Genomic DNA, 24935 nt, shown 5'->3' on the forward strand with positions numbered 1-24935 from the left:
TCTCTCTCTCTCTCTGGCTCACTCACACACACGCACGCACACACACACACACTCACACACATGGAGCTCTTACTGTTCAAATCGATTTTTTTTTTCTTTTGTATTCTCAGCAGTTCACTATTAATATGAGCTTTTTTTGTACATTGTTCTTTGCTTTTATTTTGTCGTCCATAAGATTGTTTCTGAGTTAACTCTCCTTGTCATGGATATCATGCAAGAAAGCTGAAAATCATATTTTTCACGAACGGGAGAATTTTGAGGAGTAATGCATGATCAGAAATACTGTGACTCAAATTCAGTCAAAATGTCAAAAGATGTAAGCATCTGTGTTTCTTTAAAGAAACATTAAATCCACTGCAAAATGCATCATCAAATACTGAATCCTTAAGAAATTATTTTATTTGTAAAAATTGTTTGGTATGCAGCAACACATTTTGCTGATATAAAGTCCATAAAGTATATGGTTTTCTCAAAGCAGCACTTTTCTTTGCTCCTTTCTTATTAACATTGTGTTAAAATTGTGAAGAACATTCAATTTTATGGTGAATTCAAAGAAACAAATTATGAGATATGATGTTTTCAAAAGGCAAGTAATACCATTCCAAAAGTCAACAGCTTCATTGGTCTGCACTTTATGCTCCAATTCATTTCTCCTCAAAGTGATGCAAAGGGGCATGGGTGTGTAAACAAATTTGAGTGACTACATGAACTCTCTCATCACCGAGTGCTGGGTTGTGGATGTACTCTAGCATGTTATTACCTACCCTACCTGGTGAATTGTGTTTGATCTTTAAAATATTTCTTACACACACACTTTCTTGAAGAAAAAGGAAACATGTTGCCGACAGAATGTCTCTCTTAAGTTGAATGCCCATGCCTTTGAAATTTTGTGATTTTTCATGGCACTGATTTTACTTTTGTCATCTCATTTTGATCCAATGGCATTTCAAAAGTGGAAACATCATCACATGGCACTCTCTCAGGTTTTATTCTCAATTGTGAAAAGCCTTACCATCAGTGTTGTTCAGTTTTGTCATACAACTGGTTAATTCCCTTGGAGAGCTCAGTGTACTGTTGACAGCCTCCTGTTAACATGGAGGCTTACCCTCGGCAGTCTCACCTCCTCGAAGGGCCCTGAATGAACTTGTGTGTCACATAATATGTTGCAAACAGTTTGTATGATTGAATGTTTATTTCTTTTTCATCTAGTTTTTCAACTAAGGATTAATCTTCAAGCTCTGTGATTTAATTTTAACCTTTACGAAAACTTCAGTTTTATGTTCAGTGTTCTTTTCTTGAATTAGATAACAACACAGTAGTCTAGATGAATTGTGTGTACGTCTTTTATATATCTATTTATATGATGTGATTAAGTAATTAATTAATTAATAAGTCTTTCTTAACCCTTTGAGCCCTGATGTTATCAAGCCCCTCTGCCTGAGCTCCTGATTGAAATATTACTTAAATCCATAAGATCATCAGAACCATTTTCCATATCTGACTCAGGGTAGTCCTCGTCATTACCAGCATCTCAGAAAGATCTTCAAAATAGTCAATAACTTTTTGTGTAGTGAACAGTTTTCCATGTGCATTTTAACTCCGGCTGGCTAGTCTTGCTCACCGGTTACTGGTGGCTAGGCATGCGGGCAGTTTCACACGCCACCGGTCTCTTCTGGTGACAGGGGTTAAGATATTTTTTTACTTTATAATATCATTTGTGTTATGACGTGGTGAAATCAGGCGTTTGTCAATTTTTGGGTATGTGGAGCTATTGATAGCATCTTAATTAATGCGAATTCATTTTTCTTGTTTTTAATATTTAAAAAATATCCATCTATCATGAATAGAAGTCAAGATATTTGCAATTGAAGAAGGTGGGGGTCGTATGGTTTCAGAAGTAAAATTAGCGAGAAAATATCCACCAAAGTTTGATGAATTACATAGCTTGCGAGGTTTTGGAAACTGAAAATTTACAATTTTGGTGCCTTTATTCAATGTTTTATCCTATAAAATTCGCACAGAAATGTGCTTTTAAATGGATATGAAGGGTGTTGAGCCAAAAAACACAAATTCAATGAAAATTGCCAAACTGGCCTTCAATTTTACTATTTTGAAGAACGCCTGATTTCACCATGCTGCTTCACATTTGGAGGGTAGGGTTAGCCCCAGGCTAGTTTTTATGAGGTGTGGGAATAGCACAATGATGAAAGAGATCCATGAACAGAAGCGTTATTTCCCATCTGATAGAAAGTGATCATGATTCCCGTTGCTGTCCAGTCCTTTCAGATCCTTTCTTATTTACCGTGTACGTCTCTTGGGGGACATACTGATTTTCAATCTGTTGATCAAATGTTGATTGCATACACTGGTAGTTAAGTACCTGTTTGCTGCTTTATGAACTGAGCAAAATGGAGTAAACTGCCTTTTGAATGCACTACCTTTCCTATCATATACTGTTTCAATTTGTCGTCTTACTCTTTCCCGAGCTCTAAATCGTTACTTAATTGTTGTGTCTATTTAAATTCATTCCTATGAACGAACAAGTTGACATAAAACTAGTGCTATTTCTTTTTGTTGTTTTGCTTTTTCTCAAGCTATAAATCGCTAACTTAATGCCTAGCTTGCATGTAAATTGAAATACTTCAAAGTTATGTAACACCCATTCGGGGACTTCAGTTTTGCCAGTGTGCTGTTGACTCAACTGTTCAAAAAGAAGCAACTGTTGACCCTCGTGGGAATTTTCCAGTAGCCAGTTCCGTGATAGTGCTGCATTTGTTTTAGTAAACGTTTTACGGCACTTGCGACACAATTAGGTCATATCAACATCGAAGATTAGCTGTGTTACGAGAGAGTAACAAACACAAAAAAGAAGGAGGAGAGGTGTGGAAATAGATGTTTGACAGGAAAGAAGGAGCAGACCGCACCAGTGATAGCACTGCTTAGTAGTGTCAATTTGTTTTGTTTGTAGAACGGTTCCTCGTGCTCCACTTCTACCTCCAGCCCCACCACACCCGCACAGCAACAACACGAGCAGCAGGCTGTGGTGGACAAGTGTGGCGTAAGTATTTCAGTCAGAGCGCTGAATCTCCGACCGTGACCACGTGGGGTGAGATGGGCATGCCGAATGCCTTGGATAACTCCACAGCTTATGTGCCACTTCTTCCCTGTCCCTCCTCCTTCTGCTGCTCCCTGACTGCTCCTTGCATTGCAGTGTGTGATTCTAATTGCATTGCTGAGTTTGAATGCTCCAATTTCAGGTTTACGGGAATCGCAGGGATGTTATGTTTGCATACTTTATCTTTCTTGTTTGCTGTTGTTTGCTTTTGCTGCCACACCTTATCTGTGTGTATTTATGTTTGTATTCATCTGTTTGTTCATATTGAATGACTTCAGATTCCATTTGCCGTTATCCCCTGCATTAAACCTGTAGTTAGAAGCCTCAGAATAATTATATTTTCTAGCCCTTCGATTTTTTTTCCCTCATGATCTGGGATTGGATAAATTTTATCATTGGTAGTCTTAGATATCTTCTTATGGATTAATCTTTAAAGTGTTCAGGTTTGGTTAACTTATCCAAAGTTGCTTTGCAAGAGTTTATGTATGTGTTGCACAGTATGTCAGAACACTATTGGGAAAGGTGTTAATGAACTAATTTGATTCGGATTTTGCTTACAAGTACTTTGAATTATATTGTCCTTGATCACTGCAGATATTTCGCATGCATGCTTGCTTTTTTTGTGTTTACTTATAGGAAATAGTAATAATGTCTTTATCTTACTTTAACCCGTTATTTTGCCCTTATATCTAGTGTCACCACATTTATCCTGCTCGTTCTGCAGTGCCATTGACAACATAATGACTTGAGGGAGAGGATATTGCATGCTTTCTTTCAACTCTTAAATTATATTTTTTCACTTTAGGGATACCAAGGTTTATTGGACCAGCTCGTTCATAGGCGTGTTTTTGTTCACTTTTTCAATGAAAAAGCCCATTAAATTCATTCCTATATGGTGTGAACGGAGTTTCAGAGGTATCGGCACTGAACTCTTTGATTAGCTCATGTGCTAGTTATGTCAAAACTATTGTTCTGTCATATTTTTTAAATTCTGGATCGGAAAAGTAAGTCATATTTTTGTTTTGTCTTTGATGAGTATGGACACGTGTTTTTATTTTTAAAGTTCCTTTAATCCAATTTCTAGACCTGCAAAGTCGCCAATCTCTTATTTCTCTTTAACATTTGTTACTGATCTAGATATTTACTTTAAAGCAAAGAATACTTTTGTTGGTTAAAAGAAACAATTTGTTTCTCTTGTTGTCTTTTATGTGACAACTGGATTGAAGACCTAAAAAAACTCGGCTAAAGACTGGCTCCTTCAGAGCATGTGCTTGTCATTAACACTGAAGGAGTTTATAGTGTGTTTAGTGGAGAGGAGTTTTTCTTTTTCTGTTACAAATGACATTATATTAACACTGCATCATGATCTTTATGCGCTCATTTATTTATGCAAAGAAACACTTACCTTAAAAAGAGATTAGAAGATGAGAGAAGACATTTACTACAGCCGGATATGTGTTTTTGCACCCTGATGTCTGAAGGTGAAGCTGGATTTACAAAGTGGCAGAAAACATACAGGTTTTGTTTTGAAAAATTCTGCATGCCAGTGTACTGCATGGACTAAGTAAGTGTTTCTTTGAAGCATGAGTGCATTATTATGTCTTCTGTTTCTCAGAATGAAAATCAAATTTATATTCATCAAGGGAGAACAGGAATTTAAAGCAGTTTGTTAGTGTTTACATTTGTTTGAGAGAGAGGCAGACAGACAGGTGGACAGATGGACAGACAGACAGACAGACAGACAGACGGACAAAGGGAGGGAGAGAGATATTTTTATACAGTTGAAAATGTGAATAGTGGTCGGCAATGACTTTATGTTTCCAATAAACTGAGATGTAATAAGCCCAACCTAAATTGAGTCAGAGCAAGGCGATTGACACCCTTTTATTATGTTATTTTAGTATATAGCTGTTGAGATGAGTTGTGTTCTGGTGTGCCTACCCCTACGATTACCATTTATCCCTACCATTACCATTTATCCCGTTACCATTTATCCCTACCGTTACCATTTATCCCTACCATTACCATTTATCCCTACCATTACCATTTAGGGGAAGTAAACACCCTCGGATTATCCCCACAGGGCGGCAGATGCAAAGACGATGATAAGAAACAGACGACTGTGATTGTGGTTCTGGTTGTTGCCTTCATTCTGGTCCTGGTGGGTGCGGCCGGGGGCTGGGTCTACTACGCCTACACCCACCCGACCTCCCGGTCTGGCATGTGGCTCATGGAGGTAAGCAAAGTATCGGGGTTCGAGGTTCAGCTCAGCCCAGCGTTATGTCTTTGGGGACGGGCACTTTACTGGAATTTTCCTCACTTCCCCTAGATGGGAACAAGTACCTGGCTTTAGATAGTAACAGATCTGGTCAGCCTGTTAGAGCCTGAGTGCTTAAGGGGAGGAGCGACCTTTAGTTTGGCCGATTTTAGGTCAAGCGATGCAAATTGAGATGTGGCTGATTTTTGAAGATCAACCAGTTCTTTGTCTAAAATTAGCAAGGAGACAATTGAGAAAGTCTTTATTCTCCTGGTAAATTACCTTTGAAAACATGAGGGTGGGTTAAAATATAGTGAATTTTCACAATAAGTGACATTTTTCTCAAAATGTTATTTTTTTGCAGTTTTTCCCTACTCCTTCCTTAGTTTTCAACCTTTTGACTTGAAACTTTCAGGAAACATAGATGGCAAGGCTACCATAAATGTAACAGAGAGATATTTGTGAAAAAAATAACACGTTTCCATTGACAAGCGATTACGCAACATAAATTTAGAAAAGGATTTTTACACGTTGCGAAAATTCTCAATTTTGTTCTCTTTTTCACTTATTGAAAAAAACTCGCTGTTATGCTGATAAGGCATACTTTCACCATATTTGGTCAAAGCCTTATTGAAATTCATTGTTTGTTTTCAAGACGGCAGCCGTTTCCATAGCAACCGCTTAGCTATGCCAAAATAAAATTACATGTCAAGAGATTTTCTTAGGCCTAACTTATTTGTGTACTAAGATTTGATCTCGGGCAACAAACGTAGAAAATGGTCCTCAAGGGTCACTTCTCCCATTAACCGGCTGCTTGCACTATATCCTTCTTGGGAAGCCAGGAATATTTCAGAGTGGTCGTAGTTTAGTTTTAGTTAGAGTTTCACGGCACTTGCAACACAATAAGGTCATTTAAGTGCCAAAGAATGGATATGTTACAAGAGAGTAACATGCACAAAAAAGAAGGAGAGATAAGGACGATGATTGTTTGATAGGAAGAAAGGAGCAGACCACACGAGAGCTCCCACCAACCACCCGCGCAGAGTGGTCTAGGGTTTGTTGAGATAATAATAGCTGTAGAATGCAAAAAGCCTGCGACAAAGCATGGTATGGATATGCGTTACATAAAAGCAGTGATGGTGATAAGGGTGAGAGTTGGGTTTGGTTTAGTTTGAATGTTCTATTTGATTTAAGATAGGTCATGAGATGAAAGTGAAGAGCTTGGCTTTCCTGGATTTTCCATATCATTTTGAGTCAAGGGTGTGAAATACCAATCTAAAGAGGAAAAGAAAAAACAGACTTCAACAAGGGGGAACCATGATTAGTAAAGTATTATATAAAGTAATGAATTATTTACACTTCTAAGGGGATGAAAAGGGGTTCATCAAGTTTTGCAGATCGTCATATTTTGTGGGTGCCTTAATTGGAAGTGGGAGGAGTTCTTGTCTTGTTCAAGAAAATTGTTTGTGAATGTGCTTATTTGGGTTGGGCTAGTGTTTTATGAGAGACGGGGAAGTGCGTGTGAATTGCACTGTTGTATCGGGTGGGTGTGGTTGAGGTTGGGAGGCAGATTTATAAACAAAGATTGTCTTTGCCTAAGTTTATTTCAAAGAAATTGTATTGGTAATATTGATGTTGGTAGTTGATGGGTGCTCTGGTGTAGTCTGCTGCTAGTTTTGAATGCTACTGTTTTCCTATTTGGCTCAGCCAAAATAGGGCTGTTTTGGTGCCAAGTTGCCATAAACTGTCTCTGGGACTCAATAAGGGGACAGGATTAGTGCACAGATGTTATAGTTTCTTTTTTCAATGGGACTATTGATACTATTCCTTTACTATTTCAGTCTGTTGTTTTAACACACACACACACACACATGCCCATGTACACACACACACCCCACCCCCACACACATCGTATTTGCCGATGTGCTGTACTGTTTTAACGCTTCAGATTTTGGAGCTTCTTACATTGTTTGGAGTATTTATTTTTTTTACCGCAACAGGGATAATGTTGTTTGCAAAGACACTCGTGGGTTACCACTGGTTGGCTGGTCCCTTTTGTGGTCTGGGATTTGTTACAATAGGCATCTTTTAATTCTTATGAGTAAAGCTTACATTTGATGTTTTTGAAGCTCAAAACATTTTTTTGCTTTTATTGGTCTAGGGATGTTTGGGCTACCCTCTTTGTTCTTTGTCATTTAGTAATATGCAAGTTTTCTTTGGTTGTTTTACAATTCTGAAGAGCAAAGTGGAACTGCTAAAAGGACATAATTTGTTTTCATTCCTATCACCAACAGCACCGGCCCAGTCAGATTAAAGCTAAGATCAAGTTCTGGAAGAGCAGCTCAGCCAGCAGTGCCAAGTACCAGACAGAAACGGATGCCTGATCTGGGAAAGAGCTGACGGATATATTTATGTCATCATGGTCGATCCCAGATAGGTTTACATTTATTTTTATGTTTTTTTTAAAGAATTAAGGTTCACCTAACTGTGGTGTGAGACAAATGCTTGTACTTTGCCCCTGAGAACCTCCCACACAAGGGGAACTATGTGTTTTTTTAATATTTTTTTTTACTTCAAGACTTTGAAGAGGATGATGTATTTTTGAAAATAATCCAGATGTAGTGTGCAGTGGTATGATTGCAAGGATGGTGACTTGTCGCTTATTGGCATTCCTGAGAGTGCTCAAGTGAACCCAGTGGACCAGAATGTGAAGTCTGGGCTTTTGGACGGGTGTCAAAAGAAGAACTGTGAGTTGTTTAGTCTTGATTGACTTGAACTATCTGGGAACATTAGCTAAGGCTGTGATGAGACCTTATTTCAAGGAATCAACTTTTCTAGGGAATTAGTTATTTATGGCTATGCTGACCCTGAATTATTAAGTCTTGGTTATTTTGTTTTTGACAAATTTTCCCAGAGATTTTGCTCATGAAACTGTTGCCATTTGCAGAATGCACTGAGTGTGCAGCTTCAAAAATGAGCCAAAGTACTTTGAGAAAAAGTGAGTTTGAAAGTAATATATAGGTGGTGTCTCTCACAAATGCTCTGCTCTATTAGCTGGAAACAATATATTAGTTTATGCGAAAGCAATCTTGAAGGAAATTGGAGGTTCCTGAAGGATAGAAATGTTTCAGTTTGTAAAAATTATCATCAGAATGAAATTATTAATAGCTCTCACAATTCAAAAGCTGAGATCGTGCAGTTTATTGCTTTTGTGTCACTGTGGACAATATCTAGTATCGAAGAAAAAAAAAGAAAAAAAAAGTGTTTTTAGCATTTGGAATACTTTCTCATAATCTGGTCTATGTCAAAGCAGGATTTTGATCGAAAAATAATCCGAACTGGAGCACAAATTTGCCCTGCTAAGTAATGGGTAATGGACAAAAGAATCAGTTAATTACTTTGTTCCTCCCTCATGAAACTTGGCAACGGCAAACTGCTGATACAGCTTGCTAGCTGTATACATAACATTTTTGTATATCTCCCTTGGGTTGGAGAAGGAGGATGTTTAAACTACCCACCCTCTCACAAATGCGCAGCTAACTTCAATGAGCATTATTGTCAAAAACTGGACAACACAGGCCAAGAGTATTTGCATTTTGTTCCATGTGAGAGGATTTATTGTTTAAAACTTTTTAAAAATACTATCATCTCTTAATTTAGTTTGAGTAATATTTCAGTGTATCAACAATATAATTTTTTTTCTTGATGATGTTAATCTCTTTCTGAGTTGAGTCTTTTGTCCCTGTTAGTTTTATTTAGTAATGATCACAAACATCATCTTTGTTGTTGAGAGCTCTTCAAAGCTTATCTATTCTTCTTCAGACTCTGTAGAGAAGAGTTCTCTAAACAACACCCCCCCCCCCCCCCTCCTGTTTTAGTAAATATAGTGTTGAAAATAGAGCCAAAGTCTATGTCTGCCCTTTTATTTTTACTAGCAGCAGAAAGCGGACTTCTTGGCGCTGAGGATGATGTATGCTCCACAGACGTATTATGTTTCTGATAAGCTGATGTCACTTCACACCTTTTTATAGAATAGTTTGGATGGGTCAGATCAGTTATGACAAAGTTTGTTTTGGTCTGTAGACTAACAGAAGTTTCCCGATGATGTTCCATAGATAAGGGTCAGCAGCACAGAATGGAAGATTGTTATGGCATGTGGCAGCCTGAGACGCTCATCAAATAATCCATAATAATGTTACGTTTCTTATGATGTATGATATCATGTTGGACGACTGTTTGTCTGAATGACATTTTTTTTTTTCCACTTTATTTCATACAATTATTGTCTGAGGAAAGGTCATTCCAGTGCTGCCTCGCAACACCTTCTCCGATTTATAAGAAGGGAAAATTACAGATGAAAACAACAATGAAAAAGCCATCAGCTTTGGACTGGAAATTCTTTAGGAAGTTTAAGACTGTTTAACTTGTGAACAAGGAGAAGGATAATTCTGTCACTGCAGCTTTGCAGTCTCCAATATTTTTTAAAGTGGCCATTACAATCTCTGCGTGACACCTGTGTATGGAGAGAAACACCTGGAGAAGTATTCAGTTACTCATACAGGCGAGCACATTCATACGTTTGCTTGTACAAAGCCTCGTACACTTGCTCATGTATGCTGGCATATTCTTAGTGGCTACCTTAATATGTTGTGATTCATTAATTTAATCAGCAAAATGTGAAAGATATTGTTCAGACTCTCCAATTCTCCTCGACCGAGTAACATTTTTAAGCCAGATGTTTTTGGGGGTTCACTTTATTTTCATACTCATGATATGTCCGAGAAAACCCATAGAAGTAAGGAAGCTTGCAGGCACTGTTCTTTGGCTGTGATAATGCGTAATGCATTAGATGTTGTGTTTCTCAGGTGTAATCTGGCCAAAATAGAAGTCTGTAAACTGCTATCCCTTCAGCCTGTGTAACCACTGTCTGCTGAAGTCTTAGGTCTAACTTAGACTTTGCAGAGGCATTAGTGAATATCTCTCAGAAGACACATCAGGAGGCTGCTTTATGCATCGCCTGCGCTCAATATTTGGATATCACTTGTGTTATTCATGTGGGCTGGACATGGCTTTCATGATGCATTATGCTGAACTCTGAAGGTCTAACTAGGTCTGTGGGGCACTGGACTGGTTTCATTCTCATGTAGAAAGGATGTATTACTGCATGGGTTCAGAAAGGTAATTGCCCTGTTCAGGTCTAGAATAAACAGTTTTCATCTCAACTAGCTTAAACAGTTGGGATAAAGACATGCTTTTCTGTACATTCTCTCTGATTATCAGCTTTCTGTCATTGTTTCATTTGTTACTCAGAGATCTGTTAAAAGAATGCAGAGTCTCCCTTTGAGAATCTGGAATATAATCTCATTTACTAACAACAAAAACATGCTGTTGCTTTTAGATGTCCCTTTTTGTGTGTATTTTCCATACATAAACTACAGTAATTCTTGTGAAATTTGTTCTGTTTAATTTGAAAGCTTGTGAAGGGGCTTATTCAAATCATTAAAGAGGTATTGTGGGTTTTGGAACTAAACATTGACGATGTAGACAAAGGTCCACCCATTTCAATGAGACCATAGAAAACTCACTCCATAACTTGCTGCGATAGGAAAAGTTTTTTTTAAAAACCATAAATCATTTCTAACCTGTATGGAATTGCTGTGAAAAAGATGATTCCCATATTTTTCTGTTGTCTTCTCATAGGCCAAATGAAACGCAGAAATTGGTTTTGATATAATAAGAAGGTGCAGGAAATAATTGTGAAGACTGAGGGGGCACCATTACCTGGTGGCTGGAACAAAAACTTGTTTGTAACTGAAATGTTGATCCTGATGTGGTCTTAAATCTAAATGTAATGCCATGTCTCTTTGTAAAAGGACTGGACCTCTGTCAGTGAAGTGGTGTGTGGTCTCTAGCAAGCAGTGAAAACAGGCACAGACACCATTCCTGATCTCATGCACTGACACAAGGTTTTTCTTATTCTCATCAAAAGGTCAAAACTGTTAACTTTGCCTGTTATCTTCACCTTCGTGGCTGAACAGAAAAAGATTATATAGTTTTCAACATTCTCTTAGTTATTGAACTATTTTTTTATCGACATGTTTTTATAGGTCTGATTAATTGACAGTACTTACCCTGAATTAATTTTTCCCTGTGTGTTTCCTTGTTTCTTCTATCACATTTACATTAAGAATCTCACAGATCTGAATTTACATTGGAAGAATTCTCACATTATAAAATTTCTGCGATATTTTAAAAAAGTTTTGGGCCAGAAACAAAGACTTTTATCCCTTATGTGCTTTCTGTTTGTAAATAAATACTCTTTCCTTCTGCGAACTCATTTTTATCTTCGATCAGATATACATACATAGAAATAAACTCTCTGTTTCAAGGGGTCAGAATGAGGATTTGGTTTTAGAAATCAGAATGAAAAATGCTAACATGTTCAATAATTTTTCAGTTTTGTATTTTGATATTTACTGAAGCAGTTACGAAACGTTAATAGACAGGTATTCCTCTGCTTTGTAAAATGACTAATGGTACATTTTTATTTCCATGGTTATATTTTGTTGATAAAAAATGATTTTTTGTTGTTGTTTCTTCTTTACATATCAGTTTAGAGTTTTTAGTGGTGCCTGAATAGGTGGAAAATATGATTCACATATATGCTCTAAGCAGCATTGTACAGGGTTTCTTAAAAGATGTTTGATCGAAGTTTTATCTATTCAACTATTTTTCTTCATGCTATTCGAATGTTTTTAGACCATGGTCTACAGATGTACATTATGTTGTTTTCCAATGTGTCGTTATGATGCCGCAGTAACAAGCATAATGAATGGTCTGTCTCCTGCGGGATGCCATGAGACTGTGGACAAAACTATGAAATTGCTCCTTCTTTTCTGTGCTGTCCTTTGTGCTTCAGCTCAGCATCATGCCTCTGCAAGCAGAACTGATGTAGAACGTGTTCAGATATGGCACAACAACCGATGTGTAACCAGTTAAGATATTACTTTGCTTGACTTTGCGTCACGATGACTTTGCTAGAATTGCGCGTCACGTGTGGCAAGATTGACGCAAAGCGTGTCCAAACATGGCAGAACTAATCTTGTTGTGTAGCTTGCGGAGATGTGCAGCTGGCCTGATGTGCAGCTGGCCTGATGTGCAGGGTGTTTCTCACACAACGTGCAGAATGTCACTTGCTGTTCAGCAATGGACTTGAATACCCTTGTGTGTCCATTCTGTGTGTAATGTGTCAAATCTTGCCTTTCTCTGTCACAATGTCGTACTTCTTTGCTTTTAGCAGATTCTATTTTTTATATATAACATGGGCAGGTCAATTCTTTCACAAGACTGTTATGATAATTAAATGACTTTTTTTGTTTGTGTGATATTGACAATATCAAGCTTTAATACTTTTTCTATCTTTTTCTGTTGAGCCTTCTAGGCCATTTTTATCCTGTCATAAACATGTTTACTATATCGAGTTTGTTCTGTCTTCATGTTTTTAATGTTGAGTACTGGAGATCTGGAACTGATTTTCAAATTGGAAAATACACTGTAATAAGGGTAGAGATGAGAAGCTAGATCTGTCTTTTTTTGTATATACTGAAAGATAAACAGCTTGGTTTTTTGCTAAGGGATATGTATATAAAACTATTTGTTTTATATATATGCATATATATACATACTGATGATTCTGGTGATCTGAGGTGTCTTTGCCTTTGACAGACCTCTTAGTTTTGAATTTGAAATGCTAAGCTCAGATTTGTTTTACCAAGTTGAAAAAACTTGCACAACTTCAAATTAGTTTCTGCTCAGCAGTTAGGATTTAATACCATCTATAGATTTTTAGAATTCTCAATTGTTTCAGAATTGTTTTTTTCAGTGATATTGTTTTTGTTCAACATCAAACTTGAATGGCCTTATAAGGTCAATTTGGTAGAAATCATAAACCACACCAAAAAAATCACAGAAAGGCGTGCTACTTTAAAATTCTTACTGTAAATGCTTTGGTCACTCTGGTACAGTTTTTTCTTTTTAAATATTGTAAAGTACCAAGTGAACAGCTTTTCCTTTCATACACAAATGTTGTTATCATTGTTGTGAAAAGGAGTCATGGAAGTCATCTTTGAGGAGTCAAAGGATCTGAGCTTGGCATGTTTTGTAGCTTGGAGTGTCCCAGCTGTTAACTGTGACACGTCCTAATGTTTCATGCAATGGTCTGTGTGAAGTGTGTACTTTATGGAGTATCATATCTTTTGCTGAGTTATTTTTTTATCATATCACTCACATGTTTCCATAGAATATATTATTTACCATTCATGTTTCTGGTTAAAAGAATTTTGAAAGTTGAATAAGTAACGTGTCACATTTTGTGCACTGCGTGGTTTCGTTGCTCACATCAATGACGTAGAGACCAGCCTATCAGCTCTTGTACGCTGCTAATATCAGCTTTGTCCAGTGGCTTTTGCTTGTTTTTGTTCCCCTCGTCTTAAGTCAAAACTTAATTGTTAACTTCTCAAGGGAGGGAAGTAGTGCTTGGGCAATCTACTCTCTCTTTGTCTACTGCTCAGGTAAAGCTGTATCATGCGTACTGATTTAAAATCGTCTGTCAAAAAGAGAAAAGGCCATACAATTGTTTACAACAAAACACTTTCAATTTGCAAAATTCTCTCAGAGCATTATGATGGTTGGTGGATGCAGTTTGTATTTGAACTTTCTCTTCCCTTCAGCTTTTAAATTTTCTTCCTCTTGTTTGAGGATATTATTGTGTCATTTGGATTAGAAAAAAATTCAAGCTGTGGAGTAAAAGTTTCTGTCTTTTGAGCTGTATGCACATAAGAACATGGGAATTGTCCCATATAACACTTTTTTACCCCATCTTCTGGATCAGGCGCGGTTTTTTTTTTTTTAAAGACAACTGAAATGTGATCATAGCCCAGACGGAGAGCACACATTGTTCATCACATTAAAAGTTTTCTATCCCCTTTCCTTTACACCTCTCTTCCCTCTCTCTCCTTCCCCTTTCTTTCTCTCTCTTTCTCTCAAAATTAACATGCACTTTCTTTGAATCTCTTATAAAAGGGTGGTTAAAGGATCTGATAGGGCGTTATTTATTATGCAAACCACTGGACTTGCATAGAATGACTGCAAGAACTGCAGACTTATCTACTTTTGCAATAACTAATACATTCCAAATGCTTTACATATTTCTGTACATGAACCATGTATTTATCGATATGAGTATACCATAAAAAGTGGTTTCAAAGAAATGTACAGTATTTTCTGCTTCTGTTGCTCACACTGAATTCATCTGATTTTCAAGGAACGTTCTGGTGTGTACATGAAATTTTACCTTTTACTTGAAGGCTGAAGTTTGTATTTCAATTACGTTATTCTTTCTTTGTTTAAAAATTTACTTTTAGAAAGCTCTCAAAAAAGTTTAAGCCTTTCATACCTTGTTTATGTTTAATGAATAATGTTCTAACGTAATGTTCTTTGTACTAAATATTCCAACAATAGAAAAGGGTTAGAATTTTAAGAGACTCCATTGTTTACTTTTACGCTTTTGTGTTTATTTTTTAAAATTTTAATTATGGTTTGTTTTGAATATAGCAATGCGTTTTGAAATAAATTATCCTTGAAAAGCCATAGAAATCTTCATGTTTTTACCCTTTATCCATGTTTTGGGTTCTGGATGAATTTATTAACAGTGTAAGTAAACACAAGCTTTGTGTTGTCAGGGTAATTCCATCCTCATGTTTGTACCTGCAGCAGTGAAAGGACTTGGTTCTGTGAGCCATTCTGAGGTTCTTACCGAACAGTACTTTATTGAATTCTGATAGCGGATGGAAATTCCCATTGCATGTAGTAGGTCTTGCATGTGTGGTCGTGTTTCATCCTAGTCGAAATGCGATGCTTTAGATGACTCTTTGGCATCTCATACACTGACCACGTCACAAATGAGGAAGTGCGCAGTAGAGTGAAACAACACATGAGTCACTATTTAGACTTTCTGTCTTCTGTGAAATGAAGAAAACTGAAATGGTATGGCCATGTAACAAGACTGTGTGGCCTATTAAAGACCATTCTTCAGGGAACTGTGCAGGGAAGGAGAAGGATAAAGGTGGACTGACAACATTGCGGAGGGGACAGGGAAATCATTCACCCGAACTCGAACTCGGGCTCTTCCAAAAAACTGTGAAAAGTCTGTTGCTCCTATTTTATTTCTCTATCTTTGGTAATTCTCTAGCATTCACAGGCTGAGAAACAAGTTAAAAAATGTCATTTACAAGTTGGAAAATCGATGACGACCCCCACTTGTAAATGGCCCTTCTACCTCCTCCCTCGACAAAATGGCCGAAAGTCTTCTTGAAAGTAATGAAAGGGCTTTACAGAGCATCAGTGGAGTTATATGGGAATTGCAGGTTCTTACCACATCGTCCTCTTAAGGGTGCTGCATTGACTAACACTGACCGGCGTATGTGGTTTAGTGGCCACTAAGGCTCTTTGCCATTGCACACACGAGACGTAAGTTCAATTCCTGAGTGGGAATTTTTTTTTTTCAAATTCAGTGGAGTCCGCCTAAATGATAATTTGACATATAAAAATCGAAAAACAGACGTAAACCGAAAGAAAAAATCCCCGATTTCTATGAGAACTACTTTGTCATAATTGAAAACCTAGTTTAACCGAAGAAAATCCAGTGATACCGCAGATCTCAGTATAAGAAGAGTCGAATGCATCTGTCTTTGTGATGGAATGTTGCATTCCTCTTAGTATGGGTGGGCCCTGACAGGCATTGTCTCTCTGTTGTAAATGTTTGTCATACTTGTTTTCTCCCAACAATATAATATATGTGTCACGACATGGTGGAATAAGGCTCTCGTCAATTTTTGGGCGTGTAGAGTTACTGGTGTAATCTTAAAGCTTGTTCATTTGTCTTGCTTGGCTGAACAAAAATATCCATTTATCTTGAATAGAAGTCGAGATATTTGCAAATGAAGGAGGTGGGGGTCTCCTGGCTTCAGAGGTAAAATTAGTGAGAAAATGGCTGCCAAAGATGAGTTAATATTTCCTTAGCTTGAGAGTCCATAGAAACTGAAAATTTACATTTTTTGTGCTTTTAATTAGCGTTTTTCAATAAAATCAACACAGAAATGTACCTTTAATGGGCATGAAAGGTGTAGAGCCAAAAAACAGAAATTCAATAAAAATGTTCAAATCTGCGGAAAAATGCCAGTTTCTTCACTCTGATTATTTTTTAAATTTTTTTTTATGAGCGCCTGATTTCACCACGCTGCCTCACATATATACAGTGGAAACCATATATAATAGGCCCGGTAATAACAGGGATCCGGTAATAACGGATTTTAAAAATCCCCGATTTTTCCTACTCTTTGTCTCTATTCAAAGTTATCGGCAATAACAGGGCCTCATCGGAGCCCAACCGGTTATAGCAGGGACAAAGGCTCGTTAACAATGTGTAAAAAGTAAGAGAGAGAGAGAGAATAACGCAGTGATGGAGCAAGCCCATGCAAGACAGCCACTGCGAGCACACGCAGCGTGTGAAGTGAGAGAGGTGTGCTGCAGACATCGATCTGGCCCGAAACCTAGCAACACGCATGCGTAATGTGTCATCAACGATGTCAAGCGCAAGAGAAAATGCCTTTCATTTGACAAAAAATGTGAAATAATCCAGGCTGTTGACAAAAAGCAAGCTCCACTGGCAAAGATTTGTCGTCAGTTCGACATTCCACAAGGGTCGATTCACACCATTATCAAGGATAGAGAGAAGATCGGGATCGAAAGAAGATAAGACTACCCGATGCAGATGCTGTGGACCAAGCTCTTCTGATGTGGTTTAAGGAGGCAAGGAGAAAGTGAGTGCCAAAACCCCTGTTCGTGGGTACTTGTGGCAAGAGCAACTACCCATGAATAATTATAAGTACAGCTGGATTAGTCCACAAATGTTTACTTTCCTTGCCTTTCTGATTTAACAGGGATCGGATATAACAGGACTTTTTCTCTACTCCCACCATCCCTGTTATATCAGGTTTCCACTGTATGACCTTCAATGTGCTGCTGATCTTCTCTTCAGCTTCACTGCACCTTTTCTCTTATCCTATTGTCATCAATCATCAAAGGATATTTTGGTTACATGTGTTCACAGTTTACCATATTCTACTGCTTACTTTTTACTCATATAAAGCTATGTGGAAAATGAAATGAAATGAGAGCAAATCTTAACTTTTAAGTTATTAAAAATCTTTATAAGTGTTTTACGGCGCTGGCAACTGCATAAGGTCATATGAGCACGCGGGACACAATTAACATTTTCAGTTGGTAGGAAATTTTGAATTTTGCGCAGATGGCGGCGCCGAAGCCTACTCTTTTCGATTTCAGTTTTTGCCCTTGTCCAAGAATGTTAGGTGTAGATCTTTCCTTCCAGAAGATCAGGGGTGTGACTGAAAGAGAGCAGTAAGAAAGAGCCAAGGAGTAGCAGTAGAAAGGCTGTAGAAAGAGTCGGGAGCCCAGAAGAGGGGGGCAAAGGAAGTGAGGGAGTAGGGGACAGAAAGAGGAGACGAAAGCAGACGACAGAACATCACTAGAGAGAAGGAAATGAGGTGAAAGGAGACAATTTTAGAGAAGAAGATTTTTCTGTAGAACCCGGGACCTTTGAATGAGAGGCTGACACCTTATCCTCCAGGTCACAAGAGCCCCCAAATCTTCACCATTGTCTGTAAAACATACATATATAACAAATAATAAGATACAAAATGAAACTTTATTCAGATTTATTTGCATGAAAGTCTCTAACTATGTACCAAGTACAAACTCAACATTCACACAAGAAGCAACACATCACACCAACCCTTCCATACATCATCATCCAGGCAGGACTACAAGAGAGTTTGTCGTAGCAGTGTGATGTTAATCTTCAATTCCCAACAATCATTGGTATGAGTATGAAGCAAAAATCCAGTTTTGAGGAAAATATTACTTTTTGGCCGACTAAACTTTTCAGTATAGTGCATTGATTGTGGACGTAGCCATATATTTTGAATGATATTTTTATCTATGTTAGATTAGATAATACAATTTCAAATGCAAACATTATTTTAGAGAATATCAATTTTTTAGAACTTCTGGGGGTTTTTCAGTCTTTATGAATGTGCGAGCAATAATTTAAGACTAGGCTGTCCTTTGTTCCCAAAATGCACACAAAATGGGAATGGAAATTTGATCCAAGCATTACAAAAATTTCAGAGTTTGTGTTCTGAAATGGTCCTTTACTCAGCAATCCTTTACTCTTGGTCAAATTCAATACCAAAATTCTGTTACCGACTAGCTTCTACAGCCATCACAGCATTAATATTTATTACCTCAGATCACTTTCCAGATTGACAAAAACAAACATAATAATGAATATCTGGGTTCAAAGGTATACAACTGTATTTCAGCTATCAAAAAGGTTATCTTTATATTTCAAGATTTACACAATAAATTTGAAAATTTTGCAACATGCACTAAACATGGTACCGTTCTTGCACTCTCACATAGACAAACTTACACATACACCAATACAAAGTCAACGGAAATAGAATATACATGTAGCACCATAAATTGAATCAGATTGTTGGAATATACATGACATACACAAGAAAGAATTTGAATTTTAGTGAAGACAATCCTCCTCACCATCACCAAAATTGTTCTTTTAAAAAAATGATAATCCTTCAAAGTTTTGTTTTTAAAATAGATGTTTGTCACTAGCCTTATCATAAAAATTTTAACGAAGTCTTTATATAAAGACTTGAGTCCGAAAATATTTTTATCCTTAAAATTGCTATTCATCCAAGTTCATCACTCAGACCTGGTAAAAATGTATATTAGTCATTAAAAAAATATTAAATTTTAATCAAAATTACTTTGCATTATAATGTTTTAGTGTAGTTAATCAGTATGATTCGGTATCTTAAAAAAAATACTGAAAGAATCCATTTTAAATGGAAAGGAGAAATGTATATTTTTTTGTGTTAGAGGCTATAAAAGGGCCTCAGAGTCAGTTTCACAAGATATTTCAACATGCACTTCATTCCATGAGAAAAGCAGCATCAACAGACATCAATCAATCTACTTTCTGACTTTCTCTTCAGAGTTATTCACTCAAACTATTGATCAGATCTAGTACTAGATGCTGTGCATTTATCAGATTATAGAATGAACTGTCTCCATTTTCACATTCAAGTAAACACCCAACAAATCAATCAACAAACTTAAATGTTAAATTCACAACAACATACCCATATCGTCGCCACCATTCATCATTGTCGTATTCAAAATACGAGGTTTTCAGGAGAAGAAGAATGAGACAAGGACCAATCTATATGCCTTATCGAACTAGACAGCAAAGGTCTACTTTATTTCCATATTTTTTCAAAATTTTGACCTACTACACTGTTGAATGAGGGCTACAATATACACACAGACAGGCATCAAATGGCTCATTCATTCATGCCCTCAACATAGGGTTTCGGTCTCTTCCTCTGCTTTCAGCCACGATTCATAAAATGATTTACTTTTCTAATGAAGCTTCTGCAGTTGTGACAAAACAATGACTTTCACATCCAATCATTTCTAACACAGCAGGAAGAAAGAAGAAGTGGTAATGTCCTGTTTCCTCTACAGTAAACAGATGAAAACTCTCACAGCACACTCAATACACTGACAGGGTATGGCTTTGCTATTATTGCAACCATCATCCACAATGCTCATCTCCACAGCATCCTGGATATGCAACCACACAGTACATACTGTTCTGTTTCTTCAGTTGTATATAAATAAACACGACCATTCTTCACCTCACTCCACATCATAACCTTTCAAGCTAAAATGACTAATCAGCACTTTATAACAGACCTTTGATTAATGTGGCATTTGAATATATACACACCAGTTTAAATATCATATATCAAATACAAAGAGACAGTTTAACAGAGAACACAACACTAACAAGAGAAAGCATCAATAACACGCAAAACAGCAAAAGTATCTAATTAACGGATTTCTTTGCAAGTTAGCTTTTTCTTTCAACCAAAAAAATACTTTTGATATAATGCTGACAAATTTTCCTGATATTACAATTTTAATTATTGCAAAGTTGCACATATCAAATATCTCAAACAGCAACATCCACTTATATTGATGAAATTCAAATAGAAAACCTCTATAAACTCATTGTGATTCTCATTTGTCAGTCAATCACTCTACACAAAGTGTGCATGCAACACACAAACACATGTTTTCCTAGTAATTCCCTTTTTGCAAAAAGAAAACTATAAAACAGACTCTGATCAAATAAACCAACAATATAAATAAAATGCACAGAAGTCACTTTTGGTAGTACAAAATATTATTGCATATTACTGAACATAAGTATACAGCAGTCAAATTCACTGTGAATGAAAAACAGCAAAAGTTACTTGTGTAAAATTGAATCAGAAAGAAAGAAAACCTGTTTCTTTGAGTCATGGATTTACGTAATATATGAGAAATATAAACACCATCAGATGGCAAGAAGACCTGACATTTTCACATTGCACCTTATACTATAGTCACAGTGTACTCTTATCAGTTGTGGCACAAATTTTTGGCTGTTTAATATAATTTGTATTTGAACACTCTTTTAGCAATATACTTACAATTTTTTGCAATATGCTTCAACATAAAGTTTAGCCTAACACAAGGCTCAATGGAAGTATACTTGTATAATGCTGATATGTCCAAGTCTTGGTCACTTATATTTTTACCTGCCATCAGTGTTGGAGTGGTGTATGTTAAAAAATTAAAGTATATAGAAATCATTTGGCTTTTTCCGTAAGTCCTAAAAAAAAGTAATGCCTTTTTCACATACAGCCGCGAACACTATTGTTATTTCTTCCGTTTTCTAGGATTACAGAGAATTACTTATGGGTACACCAGACTACTATATTTGCCACATTCTAGATATCTCAAGGGTTTAAGTCCACTATGGCGCCTTTGATAACACATCAACCCATCACATTTGTGGCTTATGTTCCCCGCTGTAAAAACCAATGTCATGATGTCCCATAAAGACAAAAGCGTTAGCAAAAAAACTCTTTTTAACACTTTTCCTTCTAAAAGTAGGTTCAAACATGTCTTGAAGGTTTAAAGTACAAAAGAATTTCTTAACCCTCTGATGGGTAGAAAGGCTCTGCAGAACTGCAATTTAAGCGCTCAGTGTCCAATAAACGAAGGCAGGGGTATGTAGGTAACATTAGTTTCAAAATACTGGTATAACTAAACTTGACAGGCTGCAAAAACTACAGAACGATTATTATGTTAACTGTCATCAGATAACTGATTGATGGTTTTCCAAGATTTTTCTCTCTGTAGCAAAACACATTAGGCGCAACTGTTTTACAATCATTGCTTGTGAAAGATCGTATCTAAACCAGTATGATAATGCAGTCAACTCTTAAAGGACTTAGATAATGTCCCAATTTGCCTAAAGAAGGCAGTTGTTCTGAAACAAGGCAATTTGGACACATCATAAAATTATTCAAATATTTTATTATCAATATCAGATTTGCCGTTGACGACAAAGTATCCTTCCTCCTCAGGCTTCTTCCTCTTGAAAAATCCACACTGAAAAACAGAAAAAACAACAACATGAAAACAACTTTTGACTCAGAAAAGGAAATACAAAAATACAGTCTATAAGTGTAAGGAATTCCAATATGAGCTTTTCAATTTTTAAAATACTGTCTTTCCCGCAGAAAATTCTATAAAAAGGCTACCTGGTTTACCATAAATTTTTTTTTGTTCAACCGTACTTTACCAAGAGTACTTAAAATATACAGGCACTCACAAAGAAGTAGTCTCTCTATCATTGCAGTAAACAGCTATTTAGGCTTACATATATTAAAAGAAGTACACATTGACAACGTGCCAGCTGTACTTGTTGAAAGATTGTCCATTACATGGCCCACTGCTTAATTTGAGATTCAAAATGAAAAGTTTAAAAAAATGTAGTGGCAACATCTGCTTTCACTGTATGTTTGATACTAGTTTTTTTTTTTGAGAATTATCTTTCTTGCATAAAAACAGTAAGATGTACTTCGGAAATAAAACAATATATTATTGTTATTAGCGTCGGTGTGAGGAAATTAATTATCTTGCTTGTGGATTGTCAAGGATACTTTTTTAGACTACGAATCATCTGGTAAAGCACTTTCTTTACAGTAATACATTTTTTCAACAAATCATTGCAGTAACTCAACAACTGGTCTTAAATTTCTTGAATGAGACTTATGACAATTATGAACTGTGTTCACTGGCATATATGTCCTAAGCAATACAGGCTGACCATTGCTCAAAACAATTAAGCATTTCACAGTGGAGACTAGCAACAGAACAGATGCATTTTAATCTAATCTATGCTTTGTGATAGGTCTATTCTGTGACATTGTACGAATGTATGGATGAACAGTGTGCAGTTCACCGAAAGCCAAATTTATGCCTAAAATCCTGAGGTCTTTTTTCTTTATTCTTATTTTCCCATCACAACTATTTTCTGATGGGTATTTTCCATACTTACAGAATCAACAAAGAAGAATTATTTCTATTCTGTACACAGGAATATATTTTTAAAATTAAAGCAAAATTCAATTAAAATAAAATGAACTTCTTGACTTTGCGTAAGTTGTTTGATTTCAGCATTCAAATTATCTGATTCAGTACATCAGCTATAATTTTAAGCCTGTCACAAGACAAAATGAGAAAAATCTGGATGGTGTACTTACCCACCACAGCAGCAATATAAGTAACAACAGGAACAGGAGTCCAGCAATAACAGCTACAACTATAACCCACAACTCAACTCCTTTGCTTGCTGGGCGCAGCCTGTCTGTATTCACTTTCGTAACAAGCTGTGAAATATAAAGAAAAAAGGTTAAACATCCACTTCTCCACCTCAACAGAATATGTGTTATTTATGATTAGTCTTACAAAGGTTTGTCATCTGTGAATGGTCAACAGAGACTTTGAGGGATCATGAAAAACACATAAGTTTTCTGAAATCTATTCTTCCAGGTATTGGTATCCTTGAAATTTCTCCGAAAACACCCATCCCCTCCCATCTTCATGTTACTCTTGCTCCGTTTGTTCTGTCCTGCTCTTCAATGTCTGCTTAAAAAGTGTAACTGTGGAAATCCATGACATTACAGGTGATGCATTATTCACTTATGAAAATATACCTGTTTCAATCATTTAGACTCATGTTCTCCATGAACATTTTGACAACCATTTTGTGTTTGAAAAGTAAAGTAACTGAAAAGATTTTTTCATCAAAGTATCTTTTTATTTTTTTTTTACTCTACTTCAACATTTCTTACTTTCAGTAAGCATCTGATTTTCACTACATTTCCTTTTTAGACAGATAATTATAACCAAAATCAAAATCTCTTTCACAAGCCTCTTCTTCTAAAATTAGTAAGAACTTAAATGAAACTCAGGAAATGCAACTTTGTTTTTAATTACAAGAAGCTGCTATTACACCTTTCAACAGACACAAGTTATAATGAATCTTAAAAATCAGACAGGAAATGCACCGATTAAGAAACTTTCTTAAAAAATAAAATCACCTCAAATGACACAAAAAGTAGAGTATGATTTATCTACATGAGCAAATGAGGAAGGAATAAAATTCTTGATATCTTTAACCACAAAGAGCCATATTTTCAAGTACTCACCTCCAATCTCTTCGTTTCAAATTTGGAAACGTCAACAGTTTCAAAATCATAAGGCACTGATCTCACTCTGGCATGTGCTATTGATGTAATGTGATACATCTGGGTCTCTTGCCTCCTCTGAAAAAAAAAGAACGAAAATCATATCAAAAGTAAGTAATGAGAAAAATTTTAAAGCTTGGTAAACAAAAAAAATTGTAAAATGATTTCATCTTTACTTTAGACAGCATCAATAGCAGTTCATAAAAATAATTGGTAACTGTTTATAGTTTAACAGGAATTATTTCTCAAATCTATAGACTTATACAATTATGCAGTTTAAATCATACATAAAATTATGTGAACACAAACATTTGAAATTGTTATAAAATGAGAAATGTTAAGCAAAGCCTGAATTTGAATTCTACCCGCATTTAACACTTACCTTTATGAAGCTTCTTGCCCTCAGTTTGGAACTGACTGTTATTACAAAGCTTTGGTAAGGATCCATGTATCCAACAAGGCACTGGATAATTGTGCAATATCTCTCAGAGCACGCCTGAAATGCAAAAATTGTATCAAGGTTGAAAACATAGTTACTTTATTCAGCAGACTTCGTACACTACCATTTAGTAATGACAATTAAGTTCATAAAAGAAGAAATACATTCTTCAAAGCAGAAAAACTATCTTCAATGTTACAGCTATCTGAACAAAGTGAAGAATGTCACTGTACGTTCTCCACACAAAGGTCTGCATTTTGCTGTCTCTCATGCTTAGAAAATTCACATCCGGTCTTCAGCTTAATTGTAAAG

At 36.4% G+C, this 24935-nt stretch overlaps 2 protein-coding genes across 4 annotated transcripts in view; one reads left to right on the forward strand and one right to left on the reverse strand.

The window, feature by feature from the left end:
• Positions 1-15020, forward strand: part of LOC101847548 (plexin domain-containing protein 1) — a gene marked incomplete in the record, with an annotated part of 100515 nt that extends 85495 nt beyond the window's left edge. For 2 of the 3 annotated variants that reach the window (XM_005090406.3, XM_005090408.3), the window contains 2 exon segments: positions 5199-5351; positions 7667-15020. In XM_005090406.3, coding sequence (XP_005090463.2) covers positions 5199-5351; positions 7667-7756 — 243 coding nt within the window. 3 annotated transcript variants of the gene reach the window in all.
• Positions 15021-18140: 3120 nt separating this feature from the next.
• The window catches only part of LOC101855994 (integrin alpha-8), a gene marked incomplete in the record, with an annotated part of 90749 nt that continues 83954 nt past the window's right edge, over positions 18141-24935 (reverse strand). Inside the window, 4 exon segments of the mRNA XM_013085871.2 lie at positions 18141-22040; positions 23198-23323; positions 24146-24262; positions 24567-24680. Coding sequence (XP_012941325.1) covers positions 21951-22040; positions 23198-23323; positions 24146-24262; positions 24567-24680 — 447 coding nt within the window.

This window comes from Aplysia californica, unplaced genomic scaffold (genome assembly GCF_000002075.1).
Source record: "Aplysia californica isolate F4 #8 unplaced genomic scaffold, AplCal3.0 scaffold00016, whole genome shotgun sequence".
NCBI lineage: Eukaryota > Metazoa > Mollusca > Gastropoda > Aplysiida > Aplysiidae > Aplysia > Aplysia californica.